Source organism: Trichoderma citrinoviride (genome assembly GCF_003025115.1).
Source record: "Trichoderma citrinoviride strain TUCIM 6016 unplaced genomic scaffold BBK36scaffold_7, whole genome shotgun sequence".
NCBI lineage: Eukaryota > Fungi > Ascomycota > Sordariomycetes > Hypocreales > Hypocreaceae > Trichoderma > Trichoderma citrinoviride.
The window spans coordinates 586,789-606,862 of NW_020194715.1; the positions used below are offsets into that span (position 1 = coordinate 586,789).

Below are 20,074 nucleotides of genomic sequence, written 5' to 3' on the forward strand. Positions count from 1 at the left end.
CAACCAACTCCTCTATCGGATTTCTAAGCCAGCCATTGGGCAGGATCGCAGTTGCGCCCGTTTCACCGCATTCGACGGCCAATGAAGCCTGGCTATTCTCTTTCTCAACTCCTCTCAAGACAAACAACACCCGCAATTTTGGCAACTTCGTCCGCTCTAGAATGACGATGGCTTAATGGTTTCACTGCACCTCGGGAAGTTCCGCAGACGGTGGGCCATAATACAGATACCTAGTACGGGGAAACTCCAACTCCGGTTTTTGCATGCCATCAGTTGTTATGGTTGCGCATCGAGAGGTTTCGACGGTTTTCGCATGACGTGTTTGACATGTCAATTTGCAACAGTCGAGCGCATCATGGCGATAATAGCAAAGAGGCTCGGCTCGAACAGCCGACTGTGGATCGCATGAAGCTGCTCCTCAAGGATGCAACTTACAAATCCGATTGGAAATGGGGCCTACCTTTTTGTTGGCGTCACTGTCCAAAGGTGGAACTGCAGTTTCTGGCCAGGATGTGCGAGTCGAAGAAACTCAAGGAAAGGCCACGAACTACATATATCGGGCCACGATCCCCAGTTTTCTCTCCTGGGTCCATCTTGCCAAACAACTTGAAGCAGCTCTATATTAATACCTCTTCTTGAACTCAACACCTTGTCGAGTCTCTTTCTCGAGTCTTGTCCAAGAATTTCGTTCGTTGCTGGTAAACAGACGAAAACATTGCGAGCTATCTCCGTCACATCCCCGGATTTTCGCACCAACAAACTTCACATCACATCACAATGGGCTCCGTCTCAGTACCCCAGACCGTCAAGCAGTGGAACGTCGTTTCTCACAACGGCTTCGATGGCCTCAAGTTCTCCGAGCAGCCTCTACCCGAGCTTGGTGACGGCCAGGTTCTGGTGAAGAGTGAGTATATCCTAAAAAAGATGTCATGACAATTACATATTCCAGTGCTAACACGGATATTGCAGTCGAGGGCGCATCTCTCAACGTTAGTTAATCAGCAATCAGTTTGCTATGCTCTTAGGACTCAGTTACTGACTTGGACGTGGACAGTACCGTGATCTCATCATTGCCAGGGGCGAATACCCCTTTCCCATGGCCCCCAACGTCGTCCCCGGATCTGATGGCGCCGGAACCGTCGTCGCCGTCGGCAAGCACGTCACCCGCTTCAAGCCCGGCGACAAGGTCATCACGCTCTTCAACCAGGGCCACCTGGGCGGAAAGCTCAACGCCCAGACCGTCGCGACGGGCACCGGCGGCGTGCTCGATGGCACGTTCCGCACCTACGGCGCCTTCAACGAGGAGGCCCTGGTGCGCAGCCCGGCCCACCTGAACGCCGTCGAGGCCTCGACCCTCACCTGCGCCGGCCTGACGGCCTGGAACGCCCTCTTCGGCTCCGCCGACCACGTCGTCCGCGCCGGCCACTGGGTGCTCGTCCAGGGCACCGGCGGCGTCAGCATCTTTGCGCTGCAGTTCGCAAAGGCCGTCGGCGCAAAGGTCATTGCCACCACGGGCTCCCCGGACAAGGTGCCGCTACTCAAGAAGCTCGGCGCGGACCACGTCCTCAACTACAAGGAAAACCCCAACTGGGGCAAGACGGCCAAGGAGCTGACGGGCGGCCGCGGCGTGGACCACGTGGTGCAGGTCGCCGGCGGCAAGGAGATGGAGCAGAGCATCGCGGCGGTCAAGATGGACGGCATCATCGACATCATCGGCTTCGTGGGCGGGTCGGCGGACAAGGAGCCCACCTTCCTGCAGTGCCTGAGCAACCTGTTCACGGCGAGGGGCATCCTCGTGGGCAGCAGGACGCAGATGGAGGAGATGATTGAGGCGATTGAGGCGCACCCCGAGGCGCTGCGGCCGGTGGTGGACGACAAGGTGTTTAAGCTGGAGGAGCTGAAGGAGGCGTACGAGTACCAGTGGTCGGGCAAGCACTTTTCCAAGGTTGGCGTCAAGATTGAGTAAGATGATAGTCCTAGGCCAATAGGAGATTTTGAACGTCAAATGAACTTGTATAGTCTGTTGAGGCGAGAATCACACGGTCTAGATTGTCGTGTCGAATATGTTGTGAACAGGTTGCGCCGCTGTCTGGAGGCGACGAACGTGAAGAGCTCTTCATTGTAGTGTATCGCCACTTTGCCAGTTGTAAGACGTCAAGAGATGCCATGTCTCCTCCGTTCGAGCGTTTTCTAATGCTGGAACACGGGCACGATGAACAGCCAGCTCCTCGAACAGAATCTTGCCCATCACACCCCAGCCAAAGCCACCCACCGTTCAACCTCATCAACAACAACAACACACCCATCCAACACAACGTCATCTGACCACTCCCAAGCGCAGCAGTTGCATAAGCCGCTTTACACGACATATTCGAATTTCCTGCTGGCATCACAACTAGCAAAACACACACACGACTAGTTGTTTTCGCCGCTTCCTCGAGTGTCTTCTTCACCGAGGCTTCGAGTGTTGTGTTGGGGGCGTACAGCATAAGGCAGATGGGAGGGACACGGGCATGTCATGATCAGCACAACTTTTTTTTATATCTTGTTTGTGCACCGATGCCGGACTATCGGGTCTTTCGTTTGTGAGGGCGCGGTCACGGCAGGTCATCATCTAGCTTTTTTTGCAAGTATGAAAGAGACACAGGGAGAAGATGGTTGTGTTGCAAATGACGCGGATTTCTTGCCTCGCTGGCGCTGTTGTTGCTATTCTCATTAACTACCACCACCGTATATGAATTACCTCCACCACTACCCATTCGTAATGTTGTATGTTGTATGTATACATGTAATGCATCATCATAAAAATAAAAAGGACCGTTGTCATAAAAAATCAAGCCAATTGCCTCGCCTCGCCAGTTAAAATCACCCCGGAAAATGCCCCGTTTCTCCAAATGCCGATGCTCCCTTCGTAAATGCGTTGCGCGCGTTGCGTGTGTCGTGTCGATGCGATTCAAAGCAGAATGCGTTCTCCGGAATTCAGTCCAGTTAAACCCTGATCCCACAGAAAAAAAAAACTCCACCATGTAAGGAATGAAAAGTGATAGAAAAAATTGGTGAAAGAGTTGCGGTGAAGCAGTCAAGATGGATTCAAGAGGAAGAAAAAAAGGGGGTGAAGATGGAGCCCTCTTTTTTTGATCCTCTAGTCCTTGTAGTCGCACTTCATGCTCCAGGCTTTCCAGCCGTCGGCGCTGTTGAAGCATTGGCTCGTGGCGAGCGTCGTTTCGCCGGCGGTGCACTTGTCGTCGGTATAAGCCGTGACTTAATATCAATTCACAGGTTAGCCATAATAATCCGGATAGATTGTATAGGGAAAAGAAGAGGTCCTCTTACAGGTGCAGCCCTTGTTAATGTCCGTCAGGCTCAGCGACAGCGGCTCCTCGCCATTGAGGCCCTTGCACTCGCCGTTGGTGAAGTCGTCGTCGATGACGGTCCAGACGCCGAGGTTGCCGTCGAGGCAGCCCTCGGCGCTGTAGAGGCGGAAGTCGGCGACGTGGGCGTTGCGGGGGAGGAAGAGGGCGCTGGAGGAGGTGACGAGGGCGCTGGCGGCGGCGAGGAGCGTGAGGAATTGCATCTTGGGCGGTTTTTAGGATGAGTTTTGTTTGAAAGAAGAGGATGAAGAGCTGGTGATGGAAGTTGAAGGGGGGAGATGGAAGAAATAGTTGAATGGCAGTTGAAGATGGTCGTAGCTGATGTGTTGCTTGATGATGAGTCTTGGTTTGCCAGATGAAGATCCAAACGCAATGGCTTCTCAGCTCTCCTCTTTATACTTTCTTCAAGACCCATCAAAAAGTCACAAGCCCGATTTGATCATGACGAAAAGGCAATTCGATTCACCAGGAAAACCGAACACAGCATGACTACCTCCAGTAGGGGTGGGATACGAAACAGTGCACCGCGGCATGCCGAAGATACATAGTGCAAGTGGAGAGGCGCAGAAAGGCATTGAGCAAGCTGCAGTGTTCCTCCCGGATACGAATCGCCGTCTTGTCTTGTCTTGTCTTGTCTTGCTTGCTCGTGGCCCTTTTTCAGCTCCAACAGCCGCACTGTACCGGCCCATCATGCAAGTAACTCTTTTCTCTATATATGATTCTACACTTCACAACTATGAATAAGAGATATGGATACATGGATGTAAGGGCAGCCACAGTGCGCAGACAAGACGCCTGTCCCGCGTGACCGCCCCCCAGCTTCACCTCCCTTCGACTCCAAGGTCTGATAGATAGAGTTCGAGTCCAAAAACAGCTCCGCCGATCATTCAGTTCTCCAGCTTTTCTTGTCCAATGATGGATGCCTGCTGCAAAGGCCCCCCCCAGTTACTAAAAGCAGGGTAAAGACCAGGGTGAAATGCACGAGGTTGGTTGCGAAGCGAGGCTCTGGCTTGTCTGGCTCTCTCTCTCTGTCATCTTCTCTTACACACAGCTCCACCAGACATGCACCCGGACCCTCGCCCTCTTGGCTGGCAGTGCCGCCATAACCCTCTCTCTTCGTGTATGTATCAAGATGGAGACTTCTGCATCGCCGTGCTGTGATGTCGTAGCTTGTAAATCGAACACCGGACACGCCTCGGTGGCGATTTCGAATACGATCGAGGGGTTGCATCTTCTTTCCATCAAAGTCCCGTTGCTCCAGAAGGCGGTGCTTTCTATTTTTTCTTTGCTTTTCTTCTACGGGTGCTTGATGCGAGGGATGGCCCCTCCTGATGTCATTCCGTGTGGATCGCGGGCTTGACATCACCGACTTTGTTCGGTCTGAGTGTGAGAGTGTGAGACATGACATGCGGTTTGCTGATCCCGGGTATTACGGGGCCTTGGAATACATAGCCTATGCAACAGTCGAGCATAATAATAATTCGCGTGTTCCAACTCCAAGGGAGTACATAATAGCCTATGTGCTGGAAGAAATACGAACGGGCTGTGATAAAGATGCAGAAAGAAAGAAGACGAAGACAATCATAACCTTGGCTCTTGATTATGGTCGGCATTCCCGCCGCCACCGCGAGATGCCGTGTCACCACCACCGGCACAGCCCATCCAGCAAAGCAATCACGGTGCCGCCAGGCAACTTCTCTATTTATGCATGTCCTACATGCATGTAAAATGGCCATAATGAAAAACAAACATACCCTCAAGACAGGCTTGTACACCGCACCACATGGCCAGTGTTCAAAGTCCCTACTCGTACATGCAGTACCAACTACTACACGGCACTTATAACATACTCGTACTACCTGGTAGTACAGTAATACCCGTACAGTAGATAAATCCACAGCCCACAAGCCCACAGACCCCCCCAATTGCATGTGCCAAGAGGACGCACTTGGAGCATTTCGCACTTACGTTACCATGGTGAAGCCGACAGGGACGCGTACTCGTACACCAAAGGACATCTCGGACAGGAGATATCGGGGTCCGACAAAGGCTTGCGTGGACCGCATGATCTGCTCTCCGGACCACATTTGCACACCTCGGTGTGGAAAGCCAAGGTGTAGGTGTAAGACAGGATTACGGCGTAGGCGTATTCTTCTTCTACATACGCAGACTCGTACAAAAAGCATGGACCGACCAACGTGGGCTGACTGTCTAAATATAGGCAGTGCCGCGGAGCCCTGTTTAGCTGGCCGTGCAGACGTCATGGGATGGGGACTGATGCAAATGTGGAACTGACTGCTGCCCGTTACGTGGTTGAAGGACAGAAGGGGGCTTGATGAATGTTCGGAGAATTAGGCTGAAGGAATCTTGGACTATGGTGTGTGCTTAGCTGGTGATGCTGTGCGGGTAGCTTGAGGACGTTGACGCCTCGCTTGGTCTCGGCTCGGGGTGGTTGTGTGCCTCTTTTGAATTGAGTTTCGGAGAGTAAACCGTGAGTGGCTTGCCTGGAGCTGTCAGGTGCTTGGATCGAGTGGAGTGTCGTCTCTTTTGCTTATAGCTTTCTCTAATTGATCGTTGATGACATTTGTATGAAGTGCATTATTGTATTCGCTATAGTAACGTCAGTCTCCCGAGCATATATAAGAACCCTGAATCGAAGCCAAAGACTTCAATTGACTCCTATATTGCTTGCTGCTACTGAGGCATTCCATCGACCGTGGTTTCACTACGCATGCAAACATGAGTTCAAACCCTCACGATGCTCTCCAGTTGAGCAGATAGGTGGCTCTTTCTTGCATTTGGCTGGTTGAGAATTGCTCCTTTGGCCAATTTTCCCCCCTCAAAGGAACATTATCTGTTCAAAGTTTAGTGTGCTTTATACGATATGAAACACAACGGTTGGTCTGTTCATGTTCCTTAGAAGCGTGTGGACTGTCGAGCATGTTCAAGTTCTCACCTCAGTTAAGAGGTTCATCGAGAGAAAGGATGCAACAAGTGAACTCAGTCAGCTGAAGACTCAACAGTGATGAACAGCGAGAGCGTTCATATCCTTCGTCATGTCAAGCGCAAGTAATTGCTGCGTATAAGTTCGACGAAGATGGCCGATGTCTTCCATTCAATCAGCAACGCAAACCTTCGCAACAACATTCCAATCCCCATACCTCAGCCCTGCCAAGCGCCTCCCAGCCCTACCAAATCCTCATTCAAGATGCCTTACGCAACTCTCCCCTACCCCGTCTCCCGCAGCCCCAGCCCAGCCCGCTCCCACTCCGACATCTCAGACCTCGCACTCCCCAGCCCGCTCATCCCCGTCGACCCTCGCCCCTTCCAGGACGTGCAGCTAATCGGCCTCAGACACAGCGCCTACGCCTCTTACGTCCCCCGCTCCGGCCCCAGCTCCCCGCTCTTCTACCCCGAAGACCACCCCCATGGTCCTCCCACCCCGGCGCACGACTGCTTTGGCGACAGGGACTACCCTCCCCGGTCACTGCTCCTCGCCGAGTCCCTCCCGGAGACGCTCCACACGGCTCTCAGCATCGACATCGCAGACGAGCTCGGCATCGTCGTCGTCCTGCCCCCGACCTTCTCCCGGCCGCCGCAGTGGGAGACGACGCCCTACGCGCCGGAGCCGGACCCGTCGCCAGAGGGAGGCGTCATCGAGTTGCTTGCGTACGGACCGCATGCCGGCGTGAACCCGAGGTATCTTTCGGACGCGGCGTTTATGATTGAGATTCGTGATGAGGAGAGGCTGAGGGAGAACATTGGGGAGGGACTGACGTTTCGCTCGTTGAGGCATATGCTTGAGGCGTATTACGAGCTTCTATACGGGTCGAGTTGATCTGTTTCCTTTGGATGACGGCCTTTTCGTATCGCTAGCAGATGTTTGTTCGTGCAGGTTTTGTCTTTTGAGGGAGCCATAGACGCATTCATAGATTCAGAGAAGAATACCCCAGTGCCATGGTTCACCACACAAAAGTTATATAAACGTATTCCATCTCTTACAACTTCATCTTCTTCCTTATAACCACATCTGTTATCCTCGCATTCTCATCTTCTCGTCCCTCGTCTGTCATTCACCACCCCCTCCTACCCCCTCGCACCAGCTCCAACAGCAGCTGCACAACAGCATAAATAATCTGCAGCAAAATACAAAGCCCAACGCCAACTCCCGAGAAGAATGCCGGCAGACCCTCCTCCTCCTCCTTCCCCGTCTGAAACTTGTCTTGTCCAGCCGCCGGGCCCGCGATTTCGACCTGCTGTCGCTCCAAACGTTGTTCCCCCGGGGCGGCGGCGTCCTGAACAGTAGGCTCTTCCCTCACGCTTGGGGTAGCGCTGCTGCTGCTGCTGCGAGGAACACCCAGAGAGTCTTCAGAGGACACGTCGGCGCTCGCTGCCGGTTCCTTACGGATAGAAAGCCGGGGGGAAGAAGGCGGAAGCGACGGCGACGGCGAAGGGGTAGTAGTAGCAGCGTAGACCGCAACGGGCAGAATGTGAGTCTTGTACCGGAAGCTGTCGAAGATGGCTCGGTCGTGTGCCCAGCAGAAGTTGTAGGACGGGGCGTCGACGCGGTTGTCGCAGTTTTGGATGTGGCATTTGTCTGAGTCCCATTTTGTGTGTGAGTTATGTGATATAGGGGAGGGGCATTGAAGAGGTTTCTTACGTTGGAGGCACAGTCGCCTGGAAGAGGAGGCCGGATCGATTCGAGACTTGCAGCCCTCGACGACGCACGTCGAATCTGGACGTTTTGTTAGCCTTCGAGGATAAGAGAACATTTGAGGAGGAGAAACAAACACACGTTCATGGCAAAAGGCATCTGAAGACCTCTTTCCAGCGCAGCACAGGCCCAAGCTGGGGCTCAGCGAGCAGGAATCTGCAGCAACGAACGTCAGATGACGGGACCAAAAAAAGGAGAGAAAAAAAAAAAAAGAAAAAAAAGAAAAAAAAGGAGAAGAAGAAGAAGAAGAAGAGGAGGAGGAGGAGGAGGAGTCAACTTGCGTCTCTGGCAAAACTTGGAGGTTCTTGTCTCGCCGTCGTGAGACTTGGACATGCGCTCGCGATGGCAGTCAGGGGCGTTGCACGTCTTTGTCGGTCTGGAGCCGTGACGGCTGGAGCGGCGGCTCAAGAGTTGGTCGCGCGCCATGGTGGTTTGTTCTCGGGTGTATTTGAGAATCAGAGAATGATTGGGAGCTGATGAGGGGGGGTTATCCTTTTTTGGTTGTTGGTTGAGGGTGGGAATTGATGAAGCTTTGGAGAGGAAGCAAGGGGATATAGAGCTGCTTGTCATGACAGTGGAAGTGATGGGGACGACATGGTCAAGATATACCTTGTCGCAGCGTCATGACGGAAATGAGCCTCTTCTTGAATCAAACTTCCTAGATTTGGTCAGAGTGAAGCTTCTCTTTGGGTGCGTCTCCCGAGTGAAGGCATGATGTGGCGCCTTGAGCGAAAGGGGGGAGCCTGCAGGTGGCGCCGTTGCTTTGTGCAGCGGGCAAGAAGTCTGCGGGTGGAAGAGCAGAATGGATGCTGTAGGTACATGTATATATGCAGACTTGCCGTTTGATCAAGCATTTCCATGAGCTTTCTAGATGAATTCACCAGATAATTGTCTGTAGCTGACTTGGATGCTTATGCAAAGGCGTGGATTCACTCTTGAATGGCCAAGGCTGGTGATTGATTCCCAGCTTGTCTGAACCGCTGGCTGCCGTTTGTCGGTGGCATCAACCAGCCGGGCACCAGAGAGCAATGTGAATCGAGTGTGCAAAGCCCATTCCAACCATCAACGCCATAAACGGGACGAAAAAAAGTCAATTCACTCTCGGTTTCGTCAACAGAGTCGACGCCTCAATCGGTAGCTCCCACCATAGCCGACCCTCCTCCCCGGGAAACTCCAGTTCTCCTTGTCCCCGGCGCCCCCCCCCACAAGCCACAGATACAAGATGCCCTCCCCCATCTTCTTTCATCCCAACTCTCGGAGAAGCTAATGGTAGGATTTATATCATCTCATCCCCTTTTTACCACCTTGATGGTCTCGTCAGTCTCAGTTTCGGCGAGGACAGCGCCGATACAGTAGGACTGGCATTGAATCAACCCCCCTAAACATACCTAGACCCTAGAAGTATGCAAATCCTTGACAACGACAAATCGGACAAATAACATGCGATTGTCTCCGCGTCTCCGCACGAAGCTAAGCACTTTTCCCCCGCAGCCAAGCCTTTTGCCGTTTCCTCGTGAGCCGCTGCCGGGGAATGTAAATGAAAGGAAAATGGATGATAAGCTGCGGTGTGCGGTGCTTGCATGGCCCGGTCACATCATAGATAGCGAATAGTGTGTGTGTGTGTGTCCCGTCCGGAGGACAGTCACAGCATGACCCATTGCGTGGACTCGCTCCCGGATGAAGAGGAACTGGGTATTCTCCTAGTATACGGAGTTGACGGACAAGGCAGCTCTTGTCTGCATGTAATGCAATGTAATGCAGCAGCTCACCAACCCCGATTACGTCAAAACCCCCAAAACCCGTGTTGCAAAGGCGTAACCTCGCCCTCACCTTGGAGACCGAAATCTCACGAACCCTCTCCATCAATCTTGTCAAGTGTTGCTTCACAGAACCCAGATTCCTGCTTTCTCATCCCCCCCCCCCTTTGTTTCCTCCTTTGTTATCTACACATACAGTCTCTTCCTCAGATGCACCAAACAGACACCTCCTCCCCCATCCTCTGAAAAACCGCATCACCACCACACACATGCAAACCCTCGCCCAACCCCCATCATGACGCGCCTCGGCACATGGAGGGCCACGTACCTCGTCGCCCTGTCATGTGTCGGCTCCTTCCTCTTCGCCTACGACACGGGCATCGTGGGCGGCGTCCTGACGCTGCAGTCCTTCCAGCGGGACATGGGCTTCAGCGAGCGCGAGAAGGAGAACGTCGCCTCGCTGTCGGCCAGTCTGCTGCAGGCGGGAGGTAAATTTTACCCCAACGATGAGAAATCTTATGGCTGGTGTTTGCTGATAAGTTGACGGCGTTTCATTTAGCCTTCTTCTCTTGCCTGTTCGTGTGGCCGTTTACTGCGCGGTATGGCCGGCGATGGGCCCTGGCTGCGGCTTCGCTCATCTTCAACGTCGGTGCCGTATTGCAGCTCATCTATCAGCACGGCATCGCAACATGGTACGCCGGACGGACGATATCCGGCATCGGAGCAGGTAAAACAAAACAACCACATCCCCATCTCCCCCCCCTACGGCCATGACTGAACACCGACCGACAACACAGGCGTCGCAACCGTCATCATCCCCATGTACTCGGCCGAAATGGCCCCCAAGGAGATCCGCGGCCAGCTCGGCTCCCTCTTCCAGTTCTTCTTCACCCTCGGCGTCTCGGCCAGCTACTGGGTCGACTACGGCGCCGCGCAGCACATGGCGCCCTCGACGACCGCCCAGTGGCGCGTCCCCGTCGCCCTGCAGCTCGTGCCCGGCGGCATCCTGGGGCTGGGCATGCTGCTGACCCGGGAGAGCGCGCGGTGGCTCGCGCAGCGCGACAGGCATGAGGAGGCGCTCGAGTCGCTCATCTGGGTCCGCGGAGGGGACCGGCTGGAGGTGCGGATGGAGTATTGCGAGATCGTGGCGGGCATCGAGGAGGAGGAGAGGCTCACGGCGGGGGTGTCGTGGAGGGAGTATTGGTTGCCGGCGAATCGGCATCGCATCTTTTTGGCGGTGACGCTTCAGATTGGTGTGTTGTTTTGTTGATTTTTGTTTTACTTTCTTGTGATGTAGGAGCGCAGTTGACTGGAAACACATCTCTGGCCTATTGTACGAACACGTCCCATCCCTTCTCATCTGATACTCTCCATTTGATATCATATATCTGAGATCTCCCTGTCCAACATCATCCCATCGGGTATGAAATCCTAGCTGACACACCGCAGTCTCCCCCCAGGTCTTCCAAGCCGTCGGCGCCGGCCAAAACGCCCTCCTGCTCAGCGGCTTCTTTGGCGTCTGCAAGGTCGTCAGCTGCGCCTTCTTCCTGCTCTTCCTCGTCGAGCGCATCGGCCGCCGCTGGTCGCTGCTCGCGGGCTCGTTCCTCATGGGCGCCTACATGTTCATCATCAGCGTGCTCACGCAGCGGTACCCGCCGGCCCGAGGAGGGGAAGGGGAAGGGGAAGGGGGCAAGTTGACGGCGCCGGCGATTGCGTCGTTGACGATGATTTTTCTCGAAACGAGTGCGGTTTGCCCCTTTCTATCCCCCCTGATCGTTCACAATGGTGTGATGTGTTCGTGTCTTGAGTTGCTGATGTGGGACGCAAAATTGCAGTGACGTTCAACATCTCCTGGGGTCCCATCCCATGGGTAAGTTCTCTTATACCTCCGACCTGGCTCAACGGGAGTCCTAATCCACATCAAAAAAACAGCTGTACATGAGTGAGATATTCCCCACGAGGATCCGCGAAGGGGGCATCGCCGTCGGCGCGGCCACCCAGTGGCTCTTTGGCTTCACCCTCAGCCAGGTCACGCCGGCGGCCGTCAACAACCTCGGCTGGAAGGCCTTTCTCATGTTCTGCTGCTTCAACTGGGCATTGGTCCTGTACACCTGGTTCTTTATCAAGGAGACCAAGGGCTTGTCGCTGGAAGAAATGGATATTTGTGAGTCTTTTTGTTTTTCGAAAAAATCGAAGAATCGGAATTAGACAAGGCGTGGTGTGTGATGAAGCTGACCAGGTATACACAGTGTTCAACGCCAAGCGCACACCCATAAGCGTCTTGTCCTACCGCCACGAAGATAAATCGTCAGACGACGACGTGTAATGCGATAAACCCCCCCCTCGAAGTAGTTTTTCTTTCATCTACTTTGTTCATGTTTCCACTAGTATCTGAATCAAGTGCTTCAAGCAGTGCGCTCCATATGTTCTTGCATGTCGGTCTATCATAGCGCAATTCGGTATTATAAGTACGATGATTGATGACTTTGTAAGCGCCTCGGAATGATGAATAATAAAGCAAACCTCCTCATGGTTGTCGCGAATTCGGCCTTTCGGCCTCCGCCAAGAGCGACGTGACGTGCTAAAATTCATCGAGCCCCGAACCGAGATGGTAATTCTCCGAGACATGTCTTTCTTGTAGCACCTTATATATCCATCTTCATCCCCATGACGTGCAGCTCTTGAACTTGGTTTGTACTATAATGCAAACGGCTCTGTCGATAAAGGCACCGCCGGCTTCGCTGTCCGGTCGTCGCCTGCCCGGGCTGCTACTCCGTCGCCGAGGTGGGTGACCCCTTTGATACGGAACTGCATGGTATTATACAAGTCATTCTAAGAGGAAAGGTCATGTATACAGCCGCTGCACAGATCCACCACCAGTCAAACAGAATACAACGAGGCCAAGGCGGACTGAGTCAACATCAGCCGGCTCGGGGGCCTTGGAGGCGGCAGTTGAGTTCAAGGGCCTTCTTCACTCACCATAGTCGTCACCGCTCGCCCAATCCTTCATCAAGAGATCCCTCCTCACTATCATCCGAAGCTCCCAGAGACAAGATGGCCTGCATCTCCCTCATCCTCACGCCAGAGGTCCTCCTGGGCGTCCGAGAGTTCTGGTTCGAGCACCTCTCCGGCCCAGACGCCCTCATCATCCCCAACGCAGAGGCGAACAAGCGCTGGTTCTTTGGCGGCCCCGACTTTGACAAGCTCTGCGTGTAAGTCCCCCGCCTCAACAGCATCTCTCATTCTCAAAACTTCACCTCCAAAACCCCCCCTTTCTCCCCTGACAGACCTTCCCCCTCCCAGAGAACGCTTCGGCCCAACCCTCGCCGCCATCCGCTCCCGCGGCATAACCTCCGGCCACGACATCATCTACGCCCTCCAGCCCACCGACGCCCACGACTGGCTCAGCCTCGTCCTCCTCCTCGACCAGATCCCGCGCAACTGCTTCCGCGGGGAATCCTCCGCCTCCGTCTTCACCTACTGGGACCCCATGGCGCGGGACGTCGCCCTCGCGGCCCTCGAGCGCGGCATCCCCGACCGCTGGCCAGAGATCCGCTGGCGCTTCGCGTGCCGCGCGTGGTTCTACGTCCCGCTGATGCACGCCGAGGACGCGCCGCTGCACGAGCTCGCGGTGGGAAAGTACCAGCTGCTCGCGAGGGACGTTGAAAGCCTCATGGCAACAACAACAACGTCGTCTGACATGAACGGGGAGAGGAGGAGCAGCAGCAGCCCGGGCGAGGACGATGATGATGATGAGAGTGACGACAACGACGATGTGGCCGTGGTGGTAGACCGCGAATACCGCCTCGCCGCGCAAAAGGTCGTGCAGGCGGATCCCGGCGCCGCGAGGGAGTACGCGCAGCTGAACCTCGGCTTCGAAAAGAGGCACTGGGCCGTCGTCCGGCGGTTCGGGCGGTATCCGCACCGCAACGGCGTGCTGGGCAGGGAGACGACGGAGGAGGAGCGCGAGTACCTGGACAATGGGGGAGACACGTTTGGGGGGTGATGATGCCCTGGGGGGGATCGGGATACTAAATCGAACTTGGATGTCAAAGATACTGGAATGGCCCTCTCGTGTCAGCAGCGTGTAAGAATACGACAAACACTAAAATATGAGATACAAAAGCCAATTGCTTCAGCCTCGTCCCCTTACCTCGTACCTTACATTCAAATTAAAATCCCCATCCCATCTCACCCCGACCCCCGCGAAACGCCACCGGCCTCCGGAGCAACTCCCCATTCAAATCCCCCCAACTCAACCCCATCAAATCTTCACCAACGAACAAACAGCCCAAAACAAAACAGCCCACCATCAATACCCAAAATCCCCCGGCTCTACAGTAATGTAGCCCAACCAACCGCCACACGCACCTCCAAAGTGTGTTACTCCAATTTTTTTTTTCTTTAGCAAGCACCACGCCAACTGTCTGGTGTCTGCTGCCCCCTGTGATTCGTCCGTTCAAGTCGCCTTGTTGCATCGCTGTCCTCTTTCTGCATGTACACACACACACCAGACTAATACTACTCTTCTTTCTGACACACACACACACAACTCACAATCTTCTTTCTTCCTTCTTCATCATCTTCTTTTTTTTTCTCACAACCTGTCGTGTCAGTTTCGCGTCAACCGACTCAATTGACCCCCATCGCGAGCCTCAAAACATCCCGAGGTTCCAACAAGGCGCCATCTGCCCCTCCCCCCTCATTCCCCTCACTTTTTCACCCTCATCCACAAAAAGGCAACCAAAACCTCCAAACGCCACCTCTCACGGTACCTACCTTTCGAAACAAATCGCCACCAAAACATCCCAAACACGCAAATCACCAGCCTCCAAAATGGTCACCACCCGCGCCTCCTCCCGCGCAGCCAGCGTCGAGCCCTCCTCCCTCTTCCCCACAACCCCCTCCACCAAACGCAGCACCACCTCCAAGTCCGTCACCAAGTCCTCACGCTCCTCATCATCCTCATCCTCCTTCGTCCACGCGCCCACAACAACAACCCTCGTCTGGCTCGCCATCTCCCTCCCCCTCGTCGTCTGGGACACGGGCTACGTCCTCCTCCGCCCCCACTCCATGCCCGGCGGCTCCCTCCACTACCCCCTCTGGGCCCCCTACAAGCTCTACGGCGAGGTCGACCACATCTACGGCTGGAAGGCCTTCCGCGCCGGCAACGGCTTCACCAGCGCCCAGGGCCTGCTCAACGCCGTCGAGACCCTGCTCTACCTCTGGTACGTCGGCGCCTGGTACTTTGCCGGGAAGCGCTCCTCCTCGGCGGCTGGTTACAAGGTCGTCGGCGGGAGGACCGGTGCCAGGGCCACGCTCGTGGGCTTCAGCGCTGCCGTCATGACGCTCAGCAAGACGATTCTGTATTGTAAGCTCTGAGACCATTTATGCAGTTTTCACAAATTCCCTTAAAAAAATAAAAAATAAAAAGGGAACTGACAGCGACGAAAAGGGGCAAACGAGTACTACAGTGGCTTCGACAACATCGGCCACAACACCCTCGAGGACCTCATCCTGCTCTGGATCATTCCCAAGTAAGTCATGTCCCTCATCAAGTCACTAGGCACCCACTCTCTAATGCTCTTGGAAAAAAAAAAGCGGCGCCTGGCTCGTCGGCTCGGCCTACATGATCTGGTCCATCGGCGGCGACCTCGTCGCTGGCCTCGACCGCGCCTCACGCTCAAAGAGCGAGTAAAGCCACCCATGAGTCGGTAGCAGAGGGACGTCCATGTATGTTATATGTGTATATGAGTTCTGTATGTATGCTGGCAATGCAAAGAATACGAAAGAAATGACACTCGGTTTCTGCGTCTTTTTGCCCCTGTAATGTATTTTTCAAACTTGGACTCTGAAGGCAGGCGCGCTCATATACCCATGTACCCTCTTTTAACATCTTTTGTACCATATCCCGGGACTTGTAACAGAAAGGAATGTCCAACGCACAATGAATGAATAAGCCAGAGAAAATGGTATCGTAAGCGTGTCTGCCGACACTGGGTATCAACCAAATATGCAACAACATGAAAACAAAAGAAAACAAAAACAAAAATAGTAGCAATATCTCAAGTATGCTTTTCCTCCAATGGATACAATCCGTCCCATTTTCCTCTCCTCTTTCACCAACTTCACATCTCTCATTATGCATTATGCCCCTCCCTCGTCTAGAGTATATGCATGCAAAAGTGTTTTAACTCATATCGGTAAGTCCTCCAAGATCCGTGTATTGTGCCCATGCGTCGTTCGTCTTGGTGTCGGCCTCTCCGTTCGTCCCGTCCATGAAGGCGAGCATCAGGGACCAGTCATCCGAATCCCTTCGCCCGGGGACCCGCGTCTCCTCGGTGATGCTGTTCTCGCGGATGCGGACGGAAATGGGCTTGGCCTCGAGCCCAAAGTTCTTCCGTCGAAGATCTCCGAGCATTGTGTAGCGCCGTTGCAGCGCGGCGGGCGAGGGCGCCGTCCGCGCAGGCTCCAAGCTCCATCGCTTCCTCTTGATGTTTCCTTTGCTGCTGCGGGATGCTCCGGGGATGTGGAGCCCGGCCGCTAAGCTGTCCAGTTGGCCGGAAATGGCGCTGGCTGATGCCGAACGCGGCAGATCCAGCCTAACCGGGACCTTGTCCAGCGGACTCCAGTGGGCGAGCATCATCTCGAGCTCCAACGCGGCGTCCGTCGTGGGCGTCATGGGGCTAGACAAGGCGCTCGTCGACAGCGTGTCGATGGTGCTGCTCGTGCTCTCGGGCACCGACGAGGCGGTCGCGTTGGAGCTCGCGCTCGCGTTGGACTGGGACGACGCCGTCGAATCGCTCCGGCCCGCCAGCGTCCCCTTCATCATCAGCCCCTCCTCGTCCGGCTCGACCGTGACTGTCTGTGTCCCGTTGCCATAGCCTTGTACGACGATCTCGTGGTACAAGGGCTTCGCCGGCCCCGGCGACGACGTCGTCGATGCTTGTGACCCCGACATGGAACTCCTCCTAAATCTCCGCAGCGACCTGCGAATGGTGGAGTTGCGCCGCAGGCTGATGGAAAACGAGCTAGACCGGGACAGAGTGGTCGGCGAGGAATTGTCCGACAGGGTGGACAAGGACGGGTCGCGGCTCTTGTGCGCCAACGCAAAGTAGTCAATATCGGGCTTGATCTCTATCCTGCTCACCGGAGTCTCCTGGATCTTGATGACCCGCTTGGTCACGAGGTCGTCGCTCGCCACAATGTCCGTCTCGATGCGCAGCGCCTTCTTCGTCTCGTGAGATGCCGCGGCCGCCGCCCACGGAGGAGTGCCCTTCATCGACACTGCGAGGTGATAAGACGCCTCCTCGCCCTGCACCTCAGCCGGTTTTTGTGTCGCACAGCGCAAGACTTGGTGGACCGCATAGATCAGAACCCATCGCACCTTGCGCGCCTCCAGCAGGGACATTCTTTCGCTCTTGTCAGCCTTGCTGGGAGAGAGGACGGCGTCTTCTTCGTATCGCCGGTATGCCTGGACGAGGTCGTTCCTGAAACACCTTTCGGTCCAGTTGGATGCCGTGATCAGGGCTGCGACTGTGTCTTGCCGCTGTCCGGCGGTCAACTTCTCGACAAAGGGCAGCTTGGAGAGGCAGCGGAGGCCATCGTGGGAAGACTCAAGTCGGGGCAGCAGTGGTAGGGGATGCGGCAAGGGCTCGAACTGGTTATTGTCGTCAAACGTCTGGACAAGCTGCTCCGTACAGATGCCGCCGACCGCCGTAGGGGGCATGATGCCGGATACGGTGTAGTTGTTGTCCACCAGGAGCTCGTACAGGGTGTCGAAGTCCTCTGCCATTGTGTTGAGCAGGCTTGCCTTGAAGGCCCTGGGAGGGTATCGGCCGAACTTGGCGGCGTAAAAGGACAGCAGGAAGCTGCGAAACCTGTCGAGGTGAGCGCGAGTCCCGGCTGGAATGCCCATCTTGGCCTCTGATAGCTCTTCGTCGAGGAAGCTCCTCAGCCTATTGGCCGTCTGCTGGAGCATAGCGTTCATCTCCAAGCGTGCCCTGCGGACGAGCGTTCGCGATGCCGCACTGATGAGCTATCACATGAGACAAGATTAGTGCCCAGCCCTGCAGAAGAAATAGGTTTGCTCCCCTTACCTGGTACTCTGAAGTGCCAAACAAGCGGTCATGCATGCCGACGCAGTGGGCAAAAGCTCGCCTGTACAAGTCACTCAGTTGAAATGTTTCTGCCAGGTGGAGGGCTGCCGCCGCGTGGACTGGCTCCTCGGCCATGTTCAGGTAGTGAGCGTGGCGCATGTAAGTGAGCAAGTCGTCCACGTTGCTGCCCGGAGAGGACCTGAACTCGCGCAAGGAGTGAAGCAGCGCCACGAGTGCGCTTCCCAGGTTGCCACCCACCATTGGCCGTCCCAGGACCCAGGCAAAGAGGTTTCTGAAAGACAAGTGGTAGAGCTGAGCCTGCTTCTCGGTGGCATGAGGCGGAGCCGGGATGTACAGCTCAGTCGTCGACCTAGGATGCAGCTGATCCCACCTCTCAATGTCCTGCGCCGTCCTGGACGCGAGGCTGTCCAGCACGAGGAACTTTTCGATGAGCGGAAGGCAGCCGGCCGAGAGCAGGGCCGCAAAGGGCAGCTTGAAAGACGGCCCGCGCTTCGAGTCGCCCTTGGCATACAGGTGGACGAGGCAGTTGCCGTTCCTCTCCCATATATCGGGGTCCTATCGCCATGCAACAGCCACAACGGTTAGATTCTTGTTCACACGCCATTGGCGCACACAATCACTGGCGTCTTGTCGCGCATTTTCAATTGGACCCATGCAGAACTCACTCTTCGCAGCCCGTCCCAGTCCCTGCACGTTTTGCTGGCACCATCCCATCGCCGCAGCGGCGCCAGCCTGCCATCCTCTCCAACCGAAAGCCCGCGAGCCCTGCGGACGCTGTTTGATCGAGGCCTCGGACCGGCCATCAGGAGGCAGGAAAGGACTTGCCGAGTGGAGTTGAAGCTGCCCGAAGAAAGGGGAGGGGAGGCGGAAGGGAGACGCTGCGTGGTGCAGGCGGATCGGGTATGTACTTGTAGACGGGCCCCGAAACGGCGAGACAGGCCTCGGATGGTTATATACTACTGTACCTATCAGCGCCGAGTGGTGTATCAGGCAGTGTGTATTCGTATATCAACGCCTCATGCAGGCTGAAGCATCCACAGCAGGAAAAGTCTAAAGTCGATGTCCCTATTCCCTTTTCCCCTTGATCTATTTCGCTATCCCACTCCCCTCACACCATTCCAGATCCAGTCCGTCGCCAGATAAAAGGCAAAAAGCGTCGAATCACGGGCAAGTCGAGTCGGTTTCTCCTCGTCCAGTCCCCAAGCCAAAGGGCAGCCCGAGACGTCACAGGCTAAGTGGCTGGTGAGCCCGCGCTCGTGTTCCCCGGCCGTGTAACTGCTTGGTGTGGTGGTTCCTGCAAGGCTCGAAGCTTGCTGGACGCCCGTCGAGGCTCGATGGCGGTATCACGGCAGTGCGTATTGGCAGTCGAATGCAGCCATGGGATGAAATCACTCGACAGCCACCATGGTGCCAGGCCCGGGCTAGGACCGTACAAGTACGAGTTTGGCTGGACACGGGTGGGGAGGGATGGCGAAGCTCATGGAAAGTATAAAAGAGAAGGGGAGAAGCAGGAGGAACGACACGAACAGCCACGACGTTTCCGTGCTGCTGTGGACGGGGTCGCTCTGGCGGATGTTCTGCTCTGCTCTGCTCTGCTCTCTGGCTCTCCCAAGCGTCGGGTGCCGAAAAGGCAATTGCTGAGCTCTGGTGCTTAGCGCGGCCTAGCGCCTGCTGCCGTAGGGGCCAGGCGCTGTGCAATTTTCCTTTTCCCCTAGCAGCACGCCGCAAAGGCGCTGGCCAGTGGCTGCTGTGCAGGGATGCGGCCCCTGTATTCTAGCCCCGGCGAGATGGTGCTAGGCGCTAGCGGCTTAGCGCGGGACCAGCCATCGATTGCATCAGTCAAGCTCAAGGCACCGGCAGCAGCTTGAAGAAAAAATGGAAGTGCTTCCGAGGGCGCCCCCACTGCAGCAGAGGAAAGCCGTGGAAGGCAATGATACGGACAGTCTGTAATTGATTCACGCTCCAGCATCGCGGTCATTGACTGCGGCGCGGCGGCAGGGAGCGGCATCGACGGACGGACGGTGCGCCAGACGGCAGCCTCGGAGCATGAATCGCCTCATACAGTCGCAAGACGAGCTGCGACGACCGCAGAAACACCACGTTACGAATATG

The 20,074-nt window shown here is 55.4% G+C and overlaps 8 protein-coding genes across 8 annotated transcripts; 5 read left to right on the forward strand and 3 right to left on the reverse strand.

The window, feature by feature from the left end:
* Positions 1-777: 777 nt before the first annotated feature.
* BBK36DRAFT_161944 (NAD(P)-binding protein) lies at positions 778-1,966 on the forward strand (the record flags this gene model as incomplete). The annotated part of the gene is made up of 3 exons (XM_024897722.1): positions 778-904; positions 970-989; positions 1,055-1,966. 3 exons carry the CDS (start codon positions 778-780, stop codon positions 1,964-1,966), a joined length of 1,059 nt encoding a protein of 352 aa, XP_024749582.1.
* A 1,176-nt stretch (positions 1,967-3,142) lies between these two features.
* On the reverse strand, positions 3,143-3,574 carry BBK36DRAFT_1119292 (hypothetical protein; the record flags this gene model as incomplete). The annotated part of the gene is made up of 2 exons (XM_024890572.1): positions 3,143-3,261; positions 3,334-3,574. The coding sequence occupies 2 exons, from the start codon at positions 3,572-3,574 to the stop codon at positions 3,143-3,145; spliced, it is 360 nt and encodes a 119-aa protein (XP_024749583.1).
* A 3,005-nt stretch (positions 3,575-6,579) lies between these two features.
* On the forward strand, positions 6,580-7,209 carry BBK36DRAFT_1168881 (hypothetical protein; the record flags this gene model as incomplete). The annotated part of the gene is made up of 1 exon (XM_024895240.1): positions 6,580-7,209. The coding sequence occupies one exon, from the start codon at positions 6,580-6,582 to the stop codon at positions 7,207-7,209; it is 630 nt and encodes a 209-aa protein (XP_024749584.1).
* Positions 7,210-7,444: 235 nt separating this feature from the next.
* BBK36DRAFT_1168882 (hypothetical protein) lies at positions 7,445-8,511 on the reverse strand (the record flags this gene model as incomplete). Its single annotated transcript, XM_024895241.1, has 4 exons — positions 7,445-7,968; positions 8,032-8,106; positions 8,167-8,241; positions 8,367-8,511. The coding sequence occupies 4 exons, from the start codon at positions 8,509-8,511 to the stop codon at positions 7,445-7,447; spliced, it is 819 nt and encodes a 272-aa protein (XP_024749585.1).
* Positions 8,512-10,118: 1,607 nt separating this feature from the next.
* BBK36DRAFT_1200523 (general substrate transporter) lies at positions 10,119-12,050 on the forward strand (the record flags this gene model as incomplete). The annotated part of the gene is made up of 7 exons (XM_024897134.1): positions 10,119-10,330; positions 10,402-10,569; positions 10,640-11,095; positions 11,140-11,175; positions 11,292-11,585; positions 11,678-11,712; positions 11,775-12,050. The coding sequence occupies exons 1-7, from the start codon at positions 10,138-10,140 to the stop codon at positions 12,048-12,050; spliced, it is 1,458 nt and encodes a 485-aa protein (XP_024749586.1). The 5' UTR covers positions 10,119-10,137.
* An 846-nt stretch (positions 12,051-12,896) lies between these two features.
* On the forward strand, positions 12,897-13,848 carry BBK36DRAFT_1119357 (DUF924-domain-containing protein; the record flags this gene model as incomplete). The annotated part of the gene is made up of 3 exons (XM_024890576.1): positions 12,897-13,054; positions 13,146-13,532; positions 13,602-13,848. 3 exons carry the CDS (start codon positions 12,897-12,899, stop codon positions 13,846-13,848), a joined length of 792 nt encoding a protein of 263 aa, XP_024749587.1.
* Positions 13,849-14,780: 932 nt separating this feature from the next.
* BBK36DRAFT_1097386 (hypothetical protein) lies at positions 14,781-15,501 on the forward strand (the record flags this gene model as incomplete). Its single annotated transcript, XM_024889103.1, has 3 exons — positions 14,781-15,213; positions 15,298-15,379; positions 15,444-15,501. Coding segments are annotated over 3 exons (573 nt in total), but the record flags the coding sequence as incomplete, so codon positions are not given.
* Positions 15,502-15,973: 472 nt separating this feature from the next.
* BBK36DRAFT_1200534 (hypothetical protein) lies at positions 15,974-18,809 on the reverse strand. Its single transcript, XM_024897135.1, has 3 exons — positions 18,628-18,809; positions 17,942-18,517; positions 15,974-17,880 (listed from the first exon to the last, which is right to left on the reverse strand). Exons 1-3 carry the CDS (start codon positions 18,763-18,765, stop codon positions 16,033-16,035), a joined length of 2,562 nt encoding a protein of 853 aa, XP_024749589.1. The 5' UTR covers positions 18,766-18,809; the 3' UTR covers positions 15,974-16,032.
* Positions 18,810-20,074: the final 1,265 nt, after the last annotated feature.